We start from the raw sequence: 21,405 nt of genomic DNA, 5'->3' as shown, positions 1-21,405 counted from the left end.
CTGCGGTGTGTGCGGGGAATGTGATCATATTCCATATGTGAGCACATCTAAATCATCGGTTTCGTGTAAAGACAACAATTCCATCAAGTTAGCTTTGACGTTTTACTGTGTCTAATTTTCTCATTTCCTTGTATGAGATGAAAGAAGAAGAAGATAAGTGATAAAGCTTCACCGCTGGGGGACGTGACGGGCATCCCGCTTTAATAAAGGCCCCTTTGGGGGGTGGGGGGGGGGTGTCTTGTCGATATTTAATCAAGCTGCGATCTGACGGTTTATTGGCGTGGTATCATCAGAGGAGGCGTCACGGAGGAGAAGATGATGAAAGTATGACGGGATTATCAGCCTTTCATTTGACCACTTCCACACGCACACACACACAGTGTCAATCAGAGCGTAGAAACGCAGCATCTAGATCAGCACCAGCTCAGCACTTTGTGATTGACCGCGCGCTTTGCTTCCACTCACTAAATGAGTCCTACGTGTCCGACAGTGGGCGGAGCCATCGTTCACAACGTGTAACCACAGCAGCGACAAAGTGCAGCGTCACTCCGTGTCAGCAGCAAGCGGCCGTGGCGGCCAAACGAGGATTTAAAGCGCTGACGAGACTATTTAATGTTGACTAAGTGGACTTTTAGTGCTCCGCTGCGCCTGAGGAATGGAGACGTATATAGCGCCGCACGCCATAGATCAGCGCTGATGAGACAGGAAGCCAGCATGCAGATCTAGAGGAGGATTCCTGCTTCCTGTCAGAGCGGGAAAGCTTGTTATGTTGATGATCATGTATGATGGCACCTCAACTCCACGTCACTTCTCCCCGCTTTCATGACATTTAGTCCCACCTCTAGGCTGTTAAGCCCCGCCTTCAGGCCAATGGTCAGCATCCCTGTCCTATACCCCGCCTCCATTATCCATTATTATTGAAGAAAGACAGAGACATGCGTATTAATCATGTAAATATGCAAGATTAGCCGGTGGCTAATTTCCGTCGTTGATGTTAAGTGCACAAACGATAACATTTGACGACCTTTGACCTTTAAGAAGAAAGCCGCTGGTTCTTCTTCTGGTCTTCTAGCATTCCTGCCCTCGTGCTGCTATGAGAGGAGTGGAAATATTGAAAAAAAAAGACGTTTTCTCACGTTGCTGGAGTGCAACTTATGAATTTTTGATGTCTCAATTCTCCTCTTTAATGAAATTTTTTTCCCGGCAACACGTTATACATTTTCATGGTGGGAATTTAGCCTGACATTTTCAATATGTTGTTTCCAAAGGCGTGCAGTGCGTACATAATGGAGTCATCAGTGTGTGTGTGTGTGTGTGGATGTGTGGATGTGTGTGTGTGGCAGCCTTGCATTGTTTGTTTGTTGTCAAATGATGTGTTTGTTTCTCTCTGTCAGTGTTTTAAACAGAACTCCCGTTCATCTCATCCATGAGATCATCCTGGTGGACGACTTCAGCCATGACGGTGAGTACACACACACACACACACACACACACACACAGTAGATTGAGTCATGGTTGGGAGGATGGTTGGATGGTTGGATGGGTGGATGGATGGATGGGTGGGTGGCCACATGGATGGGTGGATGGTTGAATGGGTGGGTGGATTCATGGTTGGATGGATGGATGGATTGATTGATTGATTCATGGTTGGGAGGATGGGTGGATGGATGATGGATGGATGGATAGATGGGTGGGTGGCTACATGGGGGGATGGATGGGTGGATTGATTCATGGTTGGGAGGATGGATGGATGGTTGGGAGGATGGGTGGATGATGGATGGATGGATGGATAGATAGATGGGTGGGTGGCTACATGGGTGGATGGGTGGATGGATGGGTGGATTGATTCATGGTTGGGAGGATGGATGGATGGTTGGGAGGATGGGTGGATGGATAGATAGATAGATGGGTGGGTGGCTACATGGGTGGATGGATGGGTGGATTGATTCATGGTTGGGAGGATGGATGGATGGTTGGCAGGGTCGATGGATGGTTGGGAGGGTGGATGGACGGCTGGATGGATGGGTATATGGATGGATGGATGGATGGACGCACCTCCACTTGTGTCAGTTGCATTCTGTTGTCAGGTCAAGTTTTTCAAAGATTCCACCTTTAAAAGCCACTAATCAGTGTCGCCTATAAATGTGTTGGGTCTCCAGACTATTTGTCTTGGTTCTCATTGGCTCTTTTGATGATGAAGGTTGCCCAGAACTGCTCTGTTATTACTGATGGGTCTTGTCTTGTTGTCGTTTCAGGAAGTGACTGTCAGCTTCTGACCAAACTGCCCAAAGTCAAATGTCTCCACAACAGCAAAAGAGAAGGTGCGTCTCTTTGTCCTTCTTATGCTTTGAGGCAGGACGAGTAATGAGGAAGGAGAGATGCTGGTTTTGAAGGAAACGGTAAAGACGTGAGCGACGTGATCTCCGCTTTGAGTGCGTGACAAACCAAGAAGCAGTTAGCGTCTCAATCGGGCTAAATGTGGATACCGCACCTCGTGCGTGCGTCACGCTCATCGTCTTCCTCGCTAATCCAATCGCGGCTGCCGCCATGCTCGTAAAAATAGAAGGGGAATGATTGCAATACACAAATTGAAAAGACAGCCTGACAATGAGAGGACGGGAGGAAGGAGAAAGGCCCAATGGAATACTTCCAACAGTACACAACAATCAGTATACCGTGTACTGGCTACTTGTTGCATTACTTATCCAAAACAGAAGATAATATTCCATTCCTAACAAGCGTCTGTAGGCCTGACCATTGACAGTTGTATCCTATAGCAGTGGTTCCCAAAGTGGGGTACGCGCACCCCCAGGGATGCCATTTGACATTGATGGGCGGCACGGTGGACTCGTGGTGAGCACGTATGCCTCACAGTCAGGAAATCCTGGTTTGAAATCTCTGTGTTTTTGTTGCGTATGCATTCTTGTGATTGACAGGTGACCAGTCCAGGATGTACCCGGGGTCTCACCCTGGAGGTCAGCTGGGGTAGGCTCCAGCTCATTCCTGCTGAATTTCTCTTTTAGTTGACTTTCTTTATTCCTTTTAATGACTTAGGTTTTGCCCTTTTTCTTGTCTGCTGCGTTTGTCCTTCCTCCTGGCTCACCTTGCTGTCTCCTTGTTGGACGGCGGGAACACGTCCTCCACGGTGTCACTGCCCGCTTTCATTACACACACACACACACACACACACACACACACACACACACACACGCTTTGGCTCGTTAACAGTTTACGGCGTCACGTCTTCTTACTCGATTGTCTTTTTAATGCCCATAAACACACACGAGGCCGACACTGTATGTCATGCACACACCGTTAGCGGTGTGTGTGTTGTAAAACATGTCTTCCCGTACAAAGTCGCCCATTCTTCATTGCGTGTGTGTGTGCATGCGTGTGTGTGCGTGTGTGTGCGTGTGTCCGCCCATGCAGAAAATAAAGCCTTATTGAGGATGAAATGGGATTTTAAATTGGTTGAGCTTCGGCCCAACGGCACAGCGTGAAACTTCACGGCAGCGAGTACAATGTCGGACACGCACACACACACACACACACACACCTACACACACACACACACACGTAGAGCCGCATGTCAGTGAGTATTGATCAGAGCGTCTAGTTCAAACAGAAGACAACACCGGCCTTCCTAACAAGCTCACGCACACACACACACAAGTGCTGAGTCACTTCCTGTCTCATGCAGCGTGATGGGTCTGCTAAGAGGTTGCTTCCATGCCCGGGGAGCCGACATGTCCGTTCCTCCTCCATAGCGGTGTGAAGACACGGCGACACGGACATGAACCACATTACCCACAATCCTTCTGTTCACGCCAAGGATGTTGTGTTGTGTGTGTGCGTCAGGTCTGATCCGGTCCAGGGTTCGCGGCGCCGACGCTGCCGGGGCGGCTGTGCTCACCTTCCTGGACAGTCACTGTGAGGTCAACAAGGACTGGCTGCCCCCCCTCCTGCAGAGGATCAAGCAGGTGGAGTTTTTCACTGCACCTCTACAGCCTTGGGGTGGGGGGTGGGGGGGTCCTCCTGATCTCATATCAGCATCATCTTCCTCTCATATCACCATCATCCTCCTCTGGTGCGTCTTCTCATCTTCCAGCCTCGTCTCCTTTAGCTTTCCGACATCTTGCGTCATCTTCTCTCATCAGGGTTCTGCTTCTCATGCTCATGGAAGGAGCTCATGCAGGAAGTCCACGTACTTATGTTCTCACGGTCTCACTTCATGGTTCTCAGAAGAAGAAGAAGTTTTCTGCTGATATTAACGACCTTTAGACTCGGCGACATCGATCTAAACGCCCAGCATCCATATTCATTCCTACTGTGTGTGTGCGTGATGAAAGAGTCATCCATCACGTTGCGGCGCTGCCCAGCACTTTGTGCCTGTATAAATGGAGATTTAAATGTACGTGCTATTGATCCAGGTGACTAATATTCCCTCCGTGGGCCTCAGAAGCTTCTAGATCTTAGCGCCTTCAGAAGGACCACAGATTGTTTATGTTATGGAAGCAAATGTCCTCTGTGTCGTGTTGTTCAACCTCACCTGTTCAAGTTCAAGACAAGCGTCTTTAAAACGAGTTCCAAATGTATTCGCTAACATGTTAGCATCAGATTGCTAAAAACAGCAGAGCGTTCTTCCCCAATAGAGAATCTTTCTTTGCAGTTGGGCCTTAAAAACATCAGTACTCCCTTTGTAGACCATAGCCCACATGGGGGTCCTCAACTGGTCTCATCCTCATGCCCCCCCCCCCTTTTCTCATGCCCACTTTTATGGCACCAAAAGCAAACTTGTTTATTTATTAAGCACTTCAAAACATCTTTTTCAACGAAATTACACTCAGAGTAGATTATTAATAACAATTACAACAATTAATCATTTAATGTTACATAAAATAATTATGAAATACATATTATCTTACTTTGTCTAAAAATAATTCATATGTTCATGTTAATTTAATGTTACATAAAAAATATTAGATACATTTTATCTTTATGTATAAAGATTATGTATATGTCATCATTTTTATTCACATTTTACTTACTACTTACTTTTACTTATTTACTTACTTTAAAATTATTATTTATTACCTAATTATTAAATACATTTTGGTTCCTTAATTTATTAACATTATTTATGCTTTCATCCTTTTTATTCATATTTTACTCATTTATTAATTTAATTGATTTAATAAATAATTCAAATATATTGGCTGCATTAATAATAATAACTAGGAATTTAACTACAAAAATGTATATTTTATAAAATATTTGTAATTTGTAATTGTAAAAAAAAATGAGAAAATGAGATGAAATATTGTTATTTCATTTTGGACTCCTTGTCCACACGACTTAGCCGCCCACTTGTGAGTCCCCATCTTTGACTAGCGTGAAATATGACTTCCTTTATGACTATATGATGTGGTTTCTGAGCTGGCTGTGGGCCACCAATTGTTGGCAGCCTCTCCAAGGAAAACAACGTTGACTCCATGGAACAATATGAGATGCGTGAGAAGGTCGGAATACGACAGGCGGTTCAAGTCTTATTGTTCCTTGGCAATGACAATGGAAGCTAAGCGTCACAATGATGTCCACCCAAGCGTCTTTCAAAGACCTTCCGTAACGTGGACCTACGCAGCCTGCATAACTTGGCTCTGATCCACCCCCCCCTGTCCCCCCCTCAGCTAATGGCCCAGAACCGGCCCACCTGTCGCCTAACGTCCCCGGCTGCTGCTTGACCACACTAATGGTGGCGCGCCCCGTCATTAAAGCTCCCGTTCCGGTCTGCGTTCATCCTGGTGAAACTGCAGCAAGTTGGCGTTTGGATCCTGGCCAGGCCGTCTTTATACGGCCGCTTTGGAGCCCCTTTAAAGGTTAAAGGCGGAGCTAAAGGCGGAGACGCGACACGGTTCAGACAAACTACGGCAGACTGGCTCACCTTTCATGCCATGGGGGGGGGGTCCTTTTTAACATGTGAAGGTCAAACTGAGGCAGGCCTCTCATAGCTGTCAGCCCCCCCATTCTGTTGCCCTCCCCCTCCTCCACCCTGCCCACCCTTGTGGTTCCAGGTGTGGAATCACAACGGCGTTACATTTCAATTTCTGATCTATGTTGGTGTTTTTCTGTTCCTTCAGGACCCCACCCGCGTGGTCAGCCCCGTCATCGACATCATCAACATGGACACCTTCGCCTACGTGGCCGCCTCCGCCGACCTGCGAGGAGGTGACTGTCCCTGTTCCGTCCCGACCTGCGGACCTGGGCTCAGCGATGCGTTCAAACGTCTTTGTCCTATTTTTACCTCTCAGGATTCGATTGGAGCCTCCATTTTAAGTGGGAGGGGCTTTCGCCCGAGGAGAGAGCTCGTCGGACCGACCCCACGCAGCCAATCAAGTAAGCGTATTTCCAGCCGTTTATTTAGCCTTTTACACAGATGCACTGGTGCAGCTTTATGCTATCGTCTTTGGCGCTCTACTGTACGCTATACTCGCCCTAAAGCTGCCATATTCATATTCATATTCATACTGGCCCATCATTCTGTGTTGTTTATACAAAATAGCAAGGGGGAATAAAGTGTGTGAAAAGGGCGGTTAGCATACAACCTGACATCGTCTTGAAGGATGACTGCCATGGCGCCCCCTAATGGCGTATATATCCATCTTCACCTCACATGGTGGTGTTTTTACAACCCTCACACATGGACGGCTGGTGTGTGTGTGTGTGTGTGTGTGTGTGTGTGTGTGTGCGCTTGTTTGTGTTGACAGTGTGACAGTCAGTGTGTCACCTGCGAGGGCGGGGCTGAGTCATCACGCATGCGCATGTTCACGCCACTTGAGAGTGAGTGTTAGTGTCACGTGACCACGTCCACCCGTACCATCGTGTTGCCAACAAGTCGTCCTAGAAATGTCCCCAACTCCATGATGATGATGATGATGATGATGATGATGATGACGATGTTTGTCCCACCTGGCAGGACTCCCATCATCGCCGGCGGCCTCTTTGTGATTGACAGCTCGTGGTTCGATCACCTGGGCAAGTACGACACGGCCATGGACATCTGGGGCGGGGAGAACTTTGGTGAGTCATGTGACTGCCTGTCATCATACTATCCTAGTACATACTGTATGTACTACGTGTATCTATACTGTATATACATATACATACGTGTATCTATATTGTATATACTAGTACATACATATGTGTATCTATACTCTATATACTAGTAGACACTTGTATCTATACTGTATATACTAGTACATGCATACGTGTATCTATACTGTATATACTAGTACATGCATACGTGTATCTATACTGTATATACTAGTACATACTTGTATCTATACTGTATATACTAGTACATACATACATGTATCTATACTGTATGTACTAGTACATACATATGTGTATATATACTGTATACACTAGTACATAGTACATATGTGTATGTATACTGTATATACTAGTACATACATACTTGTATCTATACTGTATATACTAGTACATTCATATGTGTATCTATACTGTATATACTAGTACATACTTGTATCTATACTGTATATACTAGTACATACATACGTGTATCTATACTGTGTGTACTAGTACATACATATGTGTATCTATACTGTATATACTAGTACATACATATGTGTATCTATGCTGTATATACTAGTACATACTTGTATCTATACTGTATATACTAGTACACATACGATACTAGTACATACATATGTGTATCTATACTGTATATATTAGTACATACATACATGTATCTATACTGTATATACTAGTACATAGTACATATGTGTATCTATACTGTATATACTAGTACATAGTACATATGTGTATCTATACTGTATATACTAGTACATACATACGTGTATCTATACTGTGTATACTAGTACATACATATGTGTATCTATACTGTATATACTAGTACATACATATGTGTATCTATGCTGTATATACTAGTACATACTTGTATCTATACTGTATATACTAGTACACATACGATACTAGTACATACATATGTGTATCTATACTGTATATACTAGTACATACATACGTGTATCGATACTGTATATACTAGTACATAGTACATATGTGTATCTATACTGTATATACTAGTACATACATACGTGTATCTATACTGTATATACTAGTACATAGTACATATGTGTATCTATACTGTATATACTAGTACATACATACGTGTATCTATACTGTATATACTAGTACATAGTACATATGTGTATCTATACTGTATATACTAGTACATAGTACATATGTGTATCTATACTGTATATACTAGTACATAAATATGTGTATCTATACTGTATATACTAGTACATACATATGTGTATCTATACTGTATATACTAGTACATACATATGTGTATCTATACTGTATATACTAGTACATAGTACATATGTGTATCTATACTGTATAGTGTATAGTGTATATACGTACGTATACATACGATGTGATCCATCCAGAGATCTCCTTCCGGGTGTGGCAGTGTGGAGGAAGTTTGGAGATCGTTCCGTGTAGTCGTGTGGGTCACGTCTTCCGGAAAAAACATCCGTACGTCTTCCCAGAAGGAAACGCCAACACTTACATCAGGTTCGGCTCTGACCTCGACCTCTCACCCCAAGACCACAATTTGGCTACACTGCAGTTTTTCATTGTTACTGTTAGTTACTGGTGTGTGTGTGTGTGTGTGTGTGTGTGTGTGTGTGTGTGTGTGTGTGTGTCAGGAACACGCGTCGCACAGCCGAAGTTTGGATGGACGACTTTCGCCTCTTCTACTACTCGGCTCGGCCTGCAGCTCGAGGAAAATCCTACGGAGAGTAAGAACACGCTGAGGTCTTGGATCCAGGTCTTCCAGGCCAAGTCTGTAGAGGCAGATCTGAAGTCCACAGTCTTAGAACCCTAAGGACAAAGTCCTTTAATCCAGATCCTTAGAGCTAAGTCATTCATCCAAAATCCTGAGATCTAAGTCAGTCCAGATCCTTTGAAATACTTCATCAAATCCAAATACTTAGAACCTAGTCCTTAATTCCAAACATCTCTAGAACCAAGTTGTTAAATCCCAGTCTTAAGAAATTAGTCCCTTCAATCCAGATCCTGAGAACCATGTCCATCCAGATCCTAGTTCCTTAGATTCCTTAGTTCTTCATTTCAGATCCTTTGAACTAAGTCTAGAATCCATCTTAGAATGAAGTTCTAAATCTAAAGACTAAATGTTTCAACCCCGGTGACGTTCCTGAGCATCATCACTGCCCCCCCGACATCATCATCGCCCGTCTCCTTTTCGTGGTGGCTGTCCATCACGAGTCCAACGGGTCCACTTAGTCCTTGTCATTTTTGGCCGCCTCAGGCCCCGCCCACATCCTCCTCAGCTGTCTTTAAATGTCAGCGTTTGTTTTTATCAGGCAGCAGCAGACGACACGCCGACATTTAAAGGCATCGCACGCCGCCATCTTGCCGACCGGGATGTCGCTCATCAAAGTCTTTCTGTCAGCAGCATCCGAGGACGCGTGGAGCTGCGACACAAGCTCAAGTGCAAGTCCTTCAAGTGGTACCTGGACCACGTCTACCCAGAACTCAAGTCAGTCCAAGTCTTGGCTACCGGTTGGCGGTTCGGATCAACAACGCATGCAGTGATCCGTTTATGTGTCACACACACACACGCACACACACACACACACACACACACACCAGCATTAATCCCCACAATGGAATTAACAGGCGGGCTCTCGGGGGACGCCGACCCTCTAAACGGAGAATAACCTTTAACGGCTTATTAAAAGGCGGCGAGATAGCAGATTGAATTAATGCCCGAGGCCTTGAACGCCCCACTTGAACAGCAAAGTTTATCAGAGGAGAAAGTTTGAGCGTCTTTCTAGACCGCATCTGCATGGGCTTAATTAGCCCCCCCCCCCAACCCACCCCCCGCTAATCTCCTCATTAAGATGCTAACGTCCAGAAAGGCCGAGTGTGCTTTCACACGTGAACAGGTCAGTTTCCAGTCCTGGTCCAGAAGGGTCCACCTGATGTCCGTGTCTGTTACAGTGTCTGCTTTCTCCTTCAGAGTCCCCGATGATTCCGACTCGCAGTCCGGGCTCATCCGACAGAGGCAGAACTGCTTGGAGTCCCGCAGGGTGGACGGCCAGGAAGTTCCGGTGCTGATGTTGGCGCCCTGCGTGGATCCAGACGGGGTCCACGCCCCCAACCAGGTACGCTGGAGACGCGTGTGTGTGATTGCTTTTAGCAGCTTTCGTGGACAAAATGCACCGGAACCCTCGCGGGAAAAGCGTATGGCGTAAACGAGCACGGCGTGATCATCAATTAACACGAGGCGTCGCTTTGCTTAGCAGCGAGGAGACGAAACAGGAAGTGAAGATGTGATGGACTGTTATATAATCATTCTGTGTGTCGACATGCCAGGGCTACATTGTGGTGGTCTACCCTGGAGTGTGTGTGTGTGTGTGTGTGTGTGCGTGTCTAAAGGTGTTCCTCCTGCAGGAGTGGATCTACACGCCAGGCCAGCAGATACGACAGCAACACCACTGCGTGTCCGTCACTACCACCTTCCCCGCCTCGCAACTGCTGCTGCTGCCCTGCAACATGGCCGACGGCAAGCAGGTCCACACACACACACACACACACACGCGTCAAGGCGACAGGTGTTGTGTGGCCATCACGTATCGGATGACCTATAATTCATTCATGGAAATGTTCATTAATGGGAAAATTAATTTGTACAAAAAGTCGTTATTTCTTCCCCCCCGGCCCCCCCACACACACACACATATACAGGGCACGGATGGGGTTGTTGGCCGCTTTCTCGGACCACACACACACACCCACACTTACCTGACCAGTGGGCACCTTGACGGCGTCCCAGAAGCCCCTGCAGCAGAAACCAATCTGACAAGTCATAAATCACCTGAGAAAGGGGTGGAGGGAGCGGGGGCTCAGTTGCATGAAGTATGGCAGGGGGGGTGCAGGGAGGGGGGGCAAGTCACTGTCAAGAGGCAGGCAGCTGAAAATGAGCTCATTACACCTCAGCAACTGTTCACTGTGTGTCTGCTAATCCTGGCTGACTTCTTCATTCCAATGTGCGGGAAAAGATCACATGTGTGTGTTTGTGTGTGTGTTTGTACTCTGTGTGTGTTTGTACTGTGTGTGTGTGTGTGTGTGTGTGTGTGTGTGAACGCTCTGCATCATTTGATCCGTGACTCAGTCTTTGACGTGTGAGAAGGACGGCGGTCCACAGAGGAAGACAACATGTCAGCGCCAACAACAAAACAAGTGCAGACGCCGCCAACGTGCTCGCCACACACACACACACACACACACACACACACGTATACGATATACGATATACGATATATGGTATAGTCATGCGTCGCTGTCATCCTCCACTAGAGGCCCAACCGGTGTCAGACAACAAGAATCACTTTTCCCCCCTGATGTGTCTGAAGTTAGTTGATCGTTAGGTGGTCATGCTGCACATCTCCACTAGGGGGAGCCATGTCTCACAGCCACAAATAGGCAAATATGGCCACGTAAACACGCGAAGATGATATCCACGTCCACTGAATTGATTTACTTTTCATTATCTCGCTGTCTTGTTCTTAATCGAAACGCTGCGAGGAGCGCTGTGTCAAACACGAGGCCCGAGCGACGTTCCCGACGTCGAGATACAAGACAGCGATACGCTTGAAAGGCTTTGCAAAAAGAAACATGGGCGCCCGATGAGGAGATACACGCTTACACATGTTGTGTCACATGACTGCACAAATTTGTATGCTCTGATTCTGTTTGCTTTGTTTTCTTTTCTCTGGACCAACACGCACACACACACACACACACACACACACAGCTGGATAAAAGCCTCCTTTCATGTCTGATCTGATCTGATGCTTTGTTTTCCAGCTATGAATAATGCACACACACACACACACAGAGTGGGCCCTCCAACTTCCACTCGTAGTGAGCACGCCGCCATCTTGTGGTTACATCAGGCAGTCACAGGCTTTGCTCCACCCTTTATTGACTTTCTTCATTTCCTGTGTGCCGTCAGCGCTGGCAGAAGTCGGGCACTCACCTGGAGCACCAGACGTCTCGCTTTTGCCTGGACTCGGCCATGGCGCTGGACGGGCTGGACTCGTCCCGCATGCTGGTCATCAGCCCGTGTGAGCAGAGCGCCGCCACGCAGAGGTGGGACGTGCCCTTCTCCTGACCCTCCACCCCGCCCGTGACCTCTGACCTCGGAGACACCAGCTGCTGAGCATCTGGTGAGGAGGCCAGCGGGTTGTTTGGGTCCTGAACCTAAAGTGCACCTTAAGGCCGGCCGCCCTGTTGGGAGTCTTTTGTAACGAGCACGAGACGCTAGGCGTGCTATATTTACAACGAGGATGTTTTGATACGAAAAGGAAAGGTGGGATGACATCATCACTTCCTTTGCATCACAGTGACAGTAGGACAGCTCCAGCGCCGCGCTGCACAGCATGATGACGTCGGGAACAGGAAGTGAGCTGATGAAGCACTTCCTGTGTGGGCGGTGAGGTCATACACCCTCGACACTGTGCATGTTTACGCCACGCTTCCACCACGCTTCATGATCTTCACATGGTCCTTCACGTGTAGCATCCAGGCTTTTATTGTGTTGACAGGAAGTGACTTGCAAGTGTTGTCTTGTTTGTTTGCTTCTGTTCTCAATAAAGTTTTATAAGAACTGCTGACTTGTTTTCTGGACTCTTTGCTTATGTTGTGTTAATTTACTCAACTGCAGAGAGTACCAAGTCAGAGGGGCTCATGGAACTGGTTCGGGACAAGGACCTCCCCCAAGGCCCACCAATCCAACACAGGAAAAACAAGACATGTTCCGATCCGACCCTGTAGGAGGCAGTCTTGCTTACATCACTGGGTGTCAACTTCCCTCTGCAGCAGGTTGGATCTCACAGCGTCACCTGCTGGACCTGATGCATGGTGCAACCACGGCGTCCATCCGTCCGTCCATCCATCCATCCGTCCATCCCTTTTCTTTTTCTACAGCGCTGACCCTTCGCCAGCGTCGTGGTACGCTGGATCCAACCATCCGTCCATCCTTCCTTCCTCCCATTCATCCATCCATCCATCCATCCCTTTTCTATAGCGCTGACCCTCACCAGGGTCGGGGTATGCCGGAGCCTAGCAACCACAACTTCCATCCATCCATCCGTCCATCCATCCATGCAGCCAACCATCCATCCAACCATCCATCCATCCCTTTTACGCGGGAGCCTAGCAACCACAACATCCATCCAACCATCCATCCATCCTTCCTTCCTCCCATTCAGCCATCCATCCCTTTTCTATAGTGCTGACCCTCGCCAGGGTCGGGGTATGCCGGAGCCTAGCAACCACAACATCCATCCATCCATCCATCCTTCCAACCATTCATCCATCCTTCCAACCATCCATCCATCCCTTTTCTATAGCACTGTAGCCTAGCAACCACAACACTTCAAATCAGTTCCTCCATGTGCACCTTTATCTGGATCTGCACTAAAATGTCATTCTGTGGCTCTGTAAAGTATTCTTGTAGTCGTCAGCTTATAGACGAAATGATGACCTTTGTACGCACGTGTTCCTAATGAAGTGGCCACTGGGTTTTATGACAAAAACCTTGTATGTTTATTATTATTATTCATGATTTTATTATTATTGTATTCATTGAAAACTAAACACATTGATGGGCGAGTTCAGAGCAACACAAAAGTCAGTGATGATGATGATGATGATGATGATGAGGTCCACTAAGAGACGTGTGCGTGTGAGACCAGAAGTCAGTCTTTACAGCTTTCTTTGACATCCACGAAGTTCTGGAAGGTGGCTGTGGCTTCTTCATTCTCCACATTTTTGGCCATGGTGGGAATCTGGAGGAGGAACATCCGGGTTTAGAGGCGATCGCTGATCTTTCCAAGGTTGACGAAGAAGAAGACGACGTACCTGGTTGCACACGGACTTCCCGAAGCGAACAAAGGTGGCAAAGTGTTCGCAGTTGAGTGTGAAGAGATTGTAGGTGAGCTCCTTGCCCTCCAGGGCCTCGCAGCGCCGCCTCATGTCCTCCAGGGAAGACGGCGTGAAGGCGTGCCGGTTGTTGCAGATCAGGATGTGAGCACCTTCGGGGACGTTGACCTCACCCAGCGGCACGCTGCAGATCTTGGTGGCTCCCAGCAGGAGGTCGCCGCAGATGGGAAACAGGTTTTGCAGGGAGGTGCGGACGTTTCTCATGATGGTGCTCTCCTCTGCAGAAACACACAGGAAGTCTCCAGTAGCGGCGCTCACAGAATGACTGACCACCTATCGCGTCGCGCAGTCCCACCTGCGACTGCAAAGTGGATCACATGGCCGACTGTGTGGTACACGCCCCAGTGAGAGTAGCCGATGGGGTACGAGAACTCGATCAGGTCTCCGAATTTGGCCTTGGACACAATCTCCTCGATCTGTGCTTAGACACAAACACGTGGTCGTAAATCACACTCAAACCTGAGTCTTCATGGAGTACTCATGAGTCACTCAAACCTGAGACTTCGTAGGGCACTCATGAGTCAGTCAGACTTGAGTCTTCAAGGAGCACTCATGAGTCAGTCAAACCTGAGTCTTCATGAAAAATTCACGAGTCAGTCAGACTTTAGTCTTCAAGGAGCACTCATGAGTCAGTCAAACCTGAGTCTTCATGAAAAATTCACGAGTCAGTCAGACTTTAGTCTTCAAGGAGCACTCATGAGTCAGTCAAACCTGAGTCTTCATGAAAAATTAATGAGTCAGTCAGACTTGAGTCTTCAAGGAGCATTCATGAGTCAGTCAAACCTGAGTCTTCATGGAGCACTCATGAGTCAGTCAAACCTGAGTCTTCATGGATAATTCATGAGTCAGTCAGACTTGGTCTTCATGGAGCACTCATAAGTCAGTCAAACCTGAGTCTTCATGGAGAATTCATGAGTCAGTCAAACCCGAGTCTTCATGGAGCACTCATGAGTCAGTCAAACCTGAGTCTTCATGGAGAATTCATGAGTCAGTCAGACTTGAGTCTTCATGGAGCACTCATGAGTCAGTCAGACTTGAGTCTTCATGGAGCACTCATGAATCATTCAACCCGAGGCTTCATGGAACACTCACGAGTCAGTCAAACCTGAGTCTTCATGGAGCACTCATGAGTCAGTCAAACCTGAGTCTTCAGGAAAAATTCACGAGTCAGTCAGACTTGAGTCTTCAAGGAGCACTCATGAGTCAGTCAAACCCGAGTCTTCATGGAGTACTCATGAGTCAGTCAAACCTGAGTCTTCATGGATAATTCATGAGTCAGTCAGACTTAGTCTTCATGGAGCACTCATGAGTCACTCAAACCTAAGTCTTCGTGGAGCACTCATGATTCAGTCAGACTTGAGTATTCAAGGAGCACTCATGAGTCAGTCAAACCTGAGTCTTCATGAAAAATTAATGAGTCAGTCAGACTTGAGTCTTCAATGAGCATTCATGAGTCAGTCAAACCTGAGTCTTCATGGAGCACTCATGAGTCAGTCAAACCTGAGTCTTCATGGAGAATTCATGAGTCAGTCAGACTTGAGTCTTCATGGAGCACTCATGAGTCAGTCAGACTTGAGTCTTCATGGAGCACTCATGAATCATTCAACCCGAGGCTTCATGGAACACTCATGAGTCAGTCAAACCTGAGTCTTCAAGGAGCCCTCATGAGTCAGTCAGACTTGGTCTTCATGGAGCACTCACGAGTCAGTCAAACCTGAGTCTTCATGATAAATTCATGAGTCAGTCAGACTTGAGTCTTCATGGAGCACTCATGAGTCAGTCAAACCTGAGTCTTCATGGAGCACTCATGAATCATTCAACCCGAGGCTTCATGGAACACTCATGAGTCAGTCAAACCTGAGTCTTCAAGGAGCACTCATGAGTCAGTCAGACTTGGTCTTCATGGAGCACTCACGAGTCAGTCAAACCTGAGTCTTCATGATAAATTCATGAGTCAGTCAGACTTGAGTCTTCATGGAGCACTCGCTGGCTGGCTTTTTGGTGACTTGAATGCACGTTGTGTCATATTTTTATGGATGATAAATGTGCGTGAGGTGTGTTTGAGGTGTGTTCACACGGCAACACGCCAACGCAGTTGTTGTGTGCTCAAGCAGGTTGGACTACATTACTCACACGTCCTAGCAGGTTGTGTCCATCTATAAACAAACTCATATTTTCTCTGTTGTAGGAGATAAACAACACATCCTGTTGTTGATGTGTTACTTATCATTTCCATCCCATAATAAGTCCAACAGGGCACATTAGGATGCATAAGCACACTATTTTTCTATCCAGTATGAAGCTTATTATTACATAACACATATTAAACATGGGAAATAAGATCACCCTGCACCCAGTCATACAATAAGATAAGTACTGCTTGTACATTTCTACTTATTCACTATGTTGCTGTCATGTGTACTTTACATGATGTATATCTTTTTAACATATCATTACATATAATGCTATTTGTGCATGTTTGAAAATGATATTAATAATGATATTCATGCTTCCTACCTGCGCCTCTCGGTTCATGGCGGGTTCCTCTGACTGGGTGGTGCTAAGGTGTGTGTTTACTTAAAGCAGGTTTCTCTTTGAGAAGTCATTTCTGCATGACGTAGAATCACACACATTCCTTAATCTGAGCCCATTATAAAAATAATCTTCATTCAAAAGCGATATGAACATACACTTACCTATATACATTTGGGATATACACATAACACCGATGTATAAAATTAAACACATAATTATTAAACAAGGTGCACTTGTAATTGTTGAGCGCTAATTGTTTTTCATTTTTATTCACGTACCCCATGACAAATGGTGTAAGCCTGGGGGTACGCGTACCCAAATTTGGGAACTTGGGTCCTAAATCATAAAGCCTAATTGAAGAAAAAAACGACATGATTGTAGTCAATTTACGGCTCTTGTACGTAGGTGTCAACATGCTTAGCAACTGAACAAACTACAAGTCCCAACCAAGCAGCAGGAAGCGGCGGCTGTTTTTGATGCGTTTAGGAACATTCAGTTAAAATATGTTTCAGATCGTAACGCGAAGCTAATGTGCTATGTATTAAATTGCAATCAAATCCCAGTATATGTATTCCATGAGAGGATTAAACTAGTAAAAATTCGATCATTTTATTTGCAAACATTAAGCCGAAAGAAAACGTAAGTCAGTGGATATCAAAAACTCCTCAGTTATGAATGCGTTATTAGAGCTGACGACTCTTGTTTACGTCACCAATGACGTCTAATGTTAAGGACACTCGGTGGCTGGTAGGACCGTCAATGGAACCTTTGTTTTTCGGCTCATAACTGTACATAATAATATACATAACAGAAGTTTAAGGTGCGCTTTTATGACCGACAATGACTGCTGAAGTGCCCGTGACAAGTGAGTGTTAGTTAGAACGAAAATAAACAATTTTAGCAACAACTTTAGCCTCCTATATTGTATAGTTGTTATTGAGGGCTAGCCTGCATGTCCAAACTAAGGACTGCGTGTGTATTTGTGGACATCGTGTTTCCATGCTTCCATTGTTCTTCTTCCAGCTACCTCATGTTTATTCGCCAGATGAGCTGCGTCCCTCCCCACCACCTCGCCGCCTGCAGGCTCTGGTGCACCCGCACTCTTCCTCCATGGTCGCAGGGATCTCCTCCTTCGCTCCCCTTCTCCCTGGCTCCTGCACCCCATCACATCATCTCCACTAGGACGAGTCAGCGCTGGTTTTCTACTTCTGCTGGTCTCTTGATGGAACGTGGAGGCAGCGAGCCTCCGTACAAGCGGAGGAGGAGTCCAGAGGGGGAACCAGCCAAAGACAGGGATACGAACAGAGGAGGAGCCAGGAGCCATCATCATCATCATCATCTCCATGGACGTGGACAAGGTTGGAGTGGAGAAGGCAGCAGCAGCAAGTACAAGGAGAGGACTAGAAGTGAAACTCGAGATAAAGATGGTGGCAGGCGTGCACAGCCTGAAAGCGCCCGGTCCAAAGCTGACGCGGGACCACACAGGACGAGTGCAGACGAGCAACGTTCTCACGGCTGGAATGGGAGAGCGGCAGAGGAGGTGTCGAGAGACAGGAGGAACCATGGAGCCTGGCCTCAGCCTGGCATCTCCTCAAAGATGCAGGAAGCAGCCAGCGAGCCCTGTCCGCCAGGGACTGAGTTCGCCGTCAGACGAGCTCCACTGGAAGGTCAGCATGTTTACGTCATCGTCAGCATCATTGTTATGATTATGATTATGATTATGACTTGACTTGAAACTGCTCTTTCAGTCCTCCACAGGCGATGGGAGCCCTCGCCAGCCTGCAGCATCAAGCCGGCGCCACCAGGCGGCAGCAGAGTGCTTGATTTCTCAGTGATGTCCTACAACATCCTGTCCCAAGATCTGCTGGAGGACAACCTCTACCTGTACCGGCACTGCCCCCCTCAGGTCCTGGCCTGGACGCACCGCCTGCCCAACCTGCTGGCCGAGATCCAGAAGTACGACGCTGATGTGAGGCAGCGACACGGCACGACACGGCAGGCAGTGTTTACCTTCCGCTCATGACCTCTGACCTCCTGGCTTTTTCGCTCAGGTCCTGTGCCTTCAAGAGGTGCAGGAGGACCACTTTGAAAACCAGATCAGACCTGCTCTAGAAGCTCGAGGTAGGAGCGAGGGATAGTGGTTCTGCTTTTATTGTGAAAGGATGAGCTTTATTTTGTATTTCAGGCTACCACTGTGAGTACAAGAAGCGAACCGGGCAGAAACCCGACGGATGCGCCATTGTCTTCAAAACCTCACGCCTGTCGCTCCTCTCTTCCAATCCCATCGAGTTCTTCCGACGGGGCGACGCCCTCCTGGACCGGGACAATGTGGGATTGGTGCTCCAGCTGCGGCCCAACCATGCCACGGGACGCTCTGACTCGTCCAACGTCCTCTGCGTGGCCAACACCCACCTGCTGTACAACCCCCGCCGAGGGGATGTCAAACTGGCCCAGCTGGCCATCCTATTGGCCGAGATCGGACGCTTGTCCCGCCTCCCGGACGGCCCCAGCCATCCGGTGGTCCTGTGTGGGGATTTTAACTGCACCCCCTGGAGTCCGCTCTTGAACTTGGTGACACGTGGCTGCCTGGAATTCCACGGACTTCCCATCAGCATGGTGAGACCAGCCATCCTTGTTCTGATTGGGCGCTACTAAATAATAGTACACCTAATTACTGCGATTGTGGGAGTACGGTACGCTTCAAAATACCTTCACACCTTTTAAAGTGTTTTAATTGCTCATAAAAACACAATTGACATGTGGATGCTAGCTGCTTGGCTAAGAATAGAGCAGGTTTAAGATGCCCCCATTCTTACGTTCATTCATTCGGCCAGCAGGGGGCGACATAGTAGTGGTTAGGATGGATGGATGGAATTAGTGCGCTTGTGTTCATAAGGATGGATGGATGGATGATGGAAGGAAAGAAGAAGAAGATGGTAAATACTGCAATTGTTATTTTGGACAGTACTGTCAAAACGTGTACATTCAAGAACAAAATCCTGTGTGTGTGTGTGTCAGGTGTCAGGTCAGGAGTACTCAAGGGGTCAGCGTCTGCTGGAGACCCCCATCTGGTCTCCCAGTTTAGGAATCAACCAGCAGTGCCAGTACGAGGGCACCCGTCCCGCCGCCTCGTCCTCGTCCTCGTCCTCGCCCTCATCTTCCTGCGCCACAGGTGACTCGAGAGTCCGCTGAGAGCGATGAGGGTTGGAAAAACACTCGCCATGTTTTTATTTGTGCAGTAGAGCAACAAATCTCTCACCTGACCGTGGAAGATGAGGCTAACAGAGCTGCTGCTAACGCTTCCAAAAGGTTTCAACTCTCATTTGGCATCTTTAGATCGTCATCATCATCATCATCTGCCACGTGCCTCATGCTGGGGTGTGTGTGTGTGTGTGTGTGTGTGTGTTTAGGTGGAGGATCGAGCACAGCCTGAACCTTTGCTCGTCCTATCAGCCTCGCCTGATGCCTGACGGGAGACCCGCCATCACCACCTGTCACTCACGCACGGCCATGATGGTGGACTACATCCTGTACACGCCCGGTACAAACAATTATTAATTTAAGATGGATATCCACCAACTGACGACCTGTCTCATATTTTTTATTTTTTTATTTTTTATTTTTTTTACAAAGGCTCCCTTCCTGGTGGGCGGGGCCTCCAGCTGCTGGGCAGGCTGTCCTTGGTCGGCCAGCCGGAGCTGCAGGAGGTCGGCGGCCTGCCCAATCAGCAACACTCGTCGGATCACCTTCCTCTGCTGGTTCGCTTCCGCTGGGTTGTCACGGAGACGGAAGACAGCTGATTATGACGGGAAACAAACCAAGGACCAAGTCAAGGTTTTTATTTTGTCCTTTTTTAGATGAAACATAAAGTTTGCTGCATGTGATACCTCCTCCAAGGAAGCGTATTGATCGCTGTTGTTAGTCGGCAGGCATCTTTTGTCTCAGGAAGTTCAATTTGGGTTTCCTTTTTGGTTTCTTTTTACATTTGACTATTAAAGAGCGGGAGCGCATGAATTTTAATGGCGGAGGTCTCAGCCAGACAACATGAAGGATGGCGTTTGGCCTTTGGATGTGGTCTGTGTAGCCGTTTTTATCTTTTCCCAAGCCAAGTCGGCGGCGTTTCCTCACTGACGGCCACTTTTGAAGGACGCTTGACACGTGCACGTCAGTCAGGAAGCATGTTGTGATGCATCATGGGAAGAAAGGAGGAGTACATGGATGGCTGCACATTCAGCATTCACGGTCCTCCAAATTTGATGATTTTTGGTCTGGAAATGAAAATCCACGGAAAACACATCTCATTCCCCCTAAATCAGTAATCATCTCCAAGTATGAGATGATCGAAATAAAATGCACGGCGTCCACTTCCTCATTCTATTGTGTTTTTTCAAGAATGAACTCATGACTGATGGCTGATTGGCGGTTGGCTGTGGCCTATTATTAGTCCAAATACCTGCTCAGTTGATTGGCAGTTTTCAATTTCTTCAGGTCGAGCATGTATCACAATCATCACCTCCGTTATAACATCATGTGTGTTTGCCATTTGGTTAGCTCACCTGGTAGCACCGCAGATTCGTGGTGCAGGGAATCAGGGTTCGATACCTGCTGTCGACAATATTGTTGTTGGTCTTTTTTCTATTTCTCCAGGTCCGGCACGTATTGCAATCATCACCTCCGTTATAACATCATTTGCCAGATGACTACCTCAACTGGTAGCACTGCAGATTCATGGTGCAGGGGATCGTGGTTCGATACCCGTTCAGGTGTGGTTGATTGAGGTTTTGCAATTTC

General features: G+C 47.2%; 3 protein-coding genes across 5 annotated transcripts in view; 2 read left to right on the top strand and 1 right to left on the bottom strand.

Annotated features, from left to right (window-relative positions):
• galnt14 (UDP-N-acetyl-alpha-D-galactosamine:polypeptide N-acetylgalactosaminyltransferase 14 (GalNAc-T14)) overlaps nt 1–12,764 on the top strand; it is a 43,331-nt gene extending 30,567 nt beyond the window's left edge. Inside the window, exons 4-15 of one of the 2 annotated variants that reach the window (XM_058065398.2) lie at nt 1,395–1,462; nt 2,256–2,321; nt 3,859–3,980; nt 6,138–6,225; nt 6,309–6,393; nt 6,974–7,077; nt 8,493–8,619; nt 8,754–8,846; nt 9,524–9,607; nt 10,091–10,235; nt 10,525–10,644; nt 12,089–12,764. In XM_058065398.2, coding sequence (XP_057921381.2) covers nt 1,395–1,462; nt 2,256–2,321; nt 3,859–3,980; nt 6,138–6,225; nt 6,309–6,393; nt 6,974–7,077; nt 8,493–8,619; nt 8,754–8,846; nt 9,524–9,607; nt 10,091–10,235; nt 10,525–10,644; nt 12,089–12,247 — 1,261 coding nt within the window. In that variant the 3' untranslated portion in view covers nt 12,248–12,764. Of the gene's footprint in view, nt 1–1,394; nt 1,463–2,255; nt 2,322–3,858; nt 3,981–6,137; nt 6,226–6,308; nt 6,394–6,973; nt 7,078–8,492; nt 8,620–8,753; nt 8,847–9,520; nt 9,608–10,090; nt 10,236–10,524; nt 10,645–12,088 lie in introns of both variants that reach the window. The other variant, XM_078794617.1, reaches the window with a different exon arrangement.
• Nucleotides 12,765–13,544: 780 nt separating this feature from the next.
• LOC131122665 (phospholipase A and acyltransferase 2-like) lies at nt 13,545–16,699 on the bottom strand. The gene is made up of 4 exons (XM_058065402.2): nt 16,597–16,699; nt 14,375–14,495; nt 13,999–14,297; nt 13,545–13,925 (listed from the first exon to the last, which is right to left on the bottom strand). The coding sequence occupies exons 1-4, from the start codon at nt 16,612–16,614 to the stop codon at nt 13,836–13,838; spliced, it is 528 nt and encodes a 175-aa protein (XP_057921385.2). The 5' UTR covers nt 16,615–16,699; the 3' UTR covers nt 13,545–13,835.
• angel2 (angel homolog 2 (Drosophila)) lies at nt 15,988–20,982 on the top strand. Of its 2 annotated transcripts, XM_058065392.2 has the most exons (9): nt 15,993–17,479; nt 17,638–18,281; nt 18,363–18,583; nt 18,666–18,735; nt 18,800–19,230; nt 19,633–19,786; nt 19,854–19,923; nt 20,025–20,155; nt 20,248–20,982. In XM_058065392.2, exons 2-9 carry the CDS (start codon nt 17,645–17,647, stop codon nt 20,412–20,414), a joined length of 1,881 nt encoding a protein of 626 aa, XP_057921375.2. In that variant the 5' UTR covers nt 15,993–17,479; nt 17,638–17,644; the 3' UTR covers nt 20,415–20,982. The 2 variants fall into 2 exon arrangements, 1 of the variants encoding a protein (XP_057921375.2); XR_013629427.1 differs by lacking the exon at nt 19,854–19,923 and having other exon boundaries at nt 15,988–17,479; nt 20,248–20,396.
• The last annotated feature ends 423 nt before the right edge of the window (nt 20,983–21,405 follow it).

The sequence above is a fragment of the Doryrhamphus excisus genome, linkage group LG11 (assembly GCF_037039965.1).
Source record: "Doryrhamphus excisus strain RoL-2023G ecotype Guam linkage group LG11, RoL_Dexc_Guam_v1.1, whole genome shotgun sequence".
NCBI classification, from domain to species: Eukaryota; Metazoa; Chordata; class Actinopteri; order Syngnathiformes; family Syngnathidae; genus Doryrhamphus; species Doryrhamphus excisus.
The sequence above is the reverse complement of the archived record's forward strand: the minus strand, read 5'-3'. Positions and strand labels throughout refer to the sequence as shown.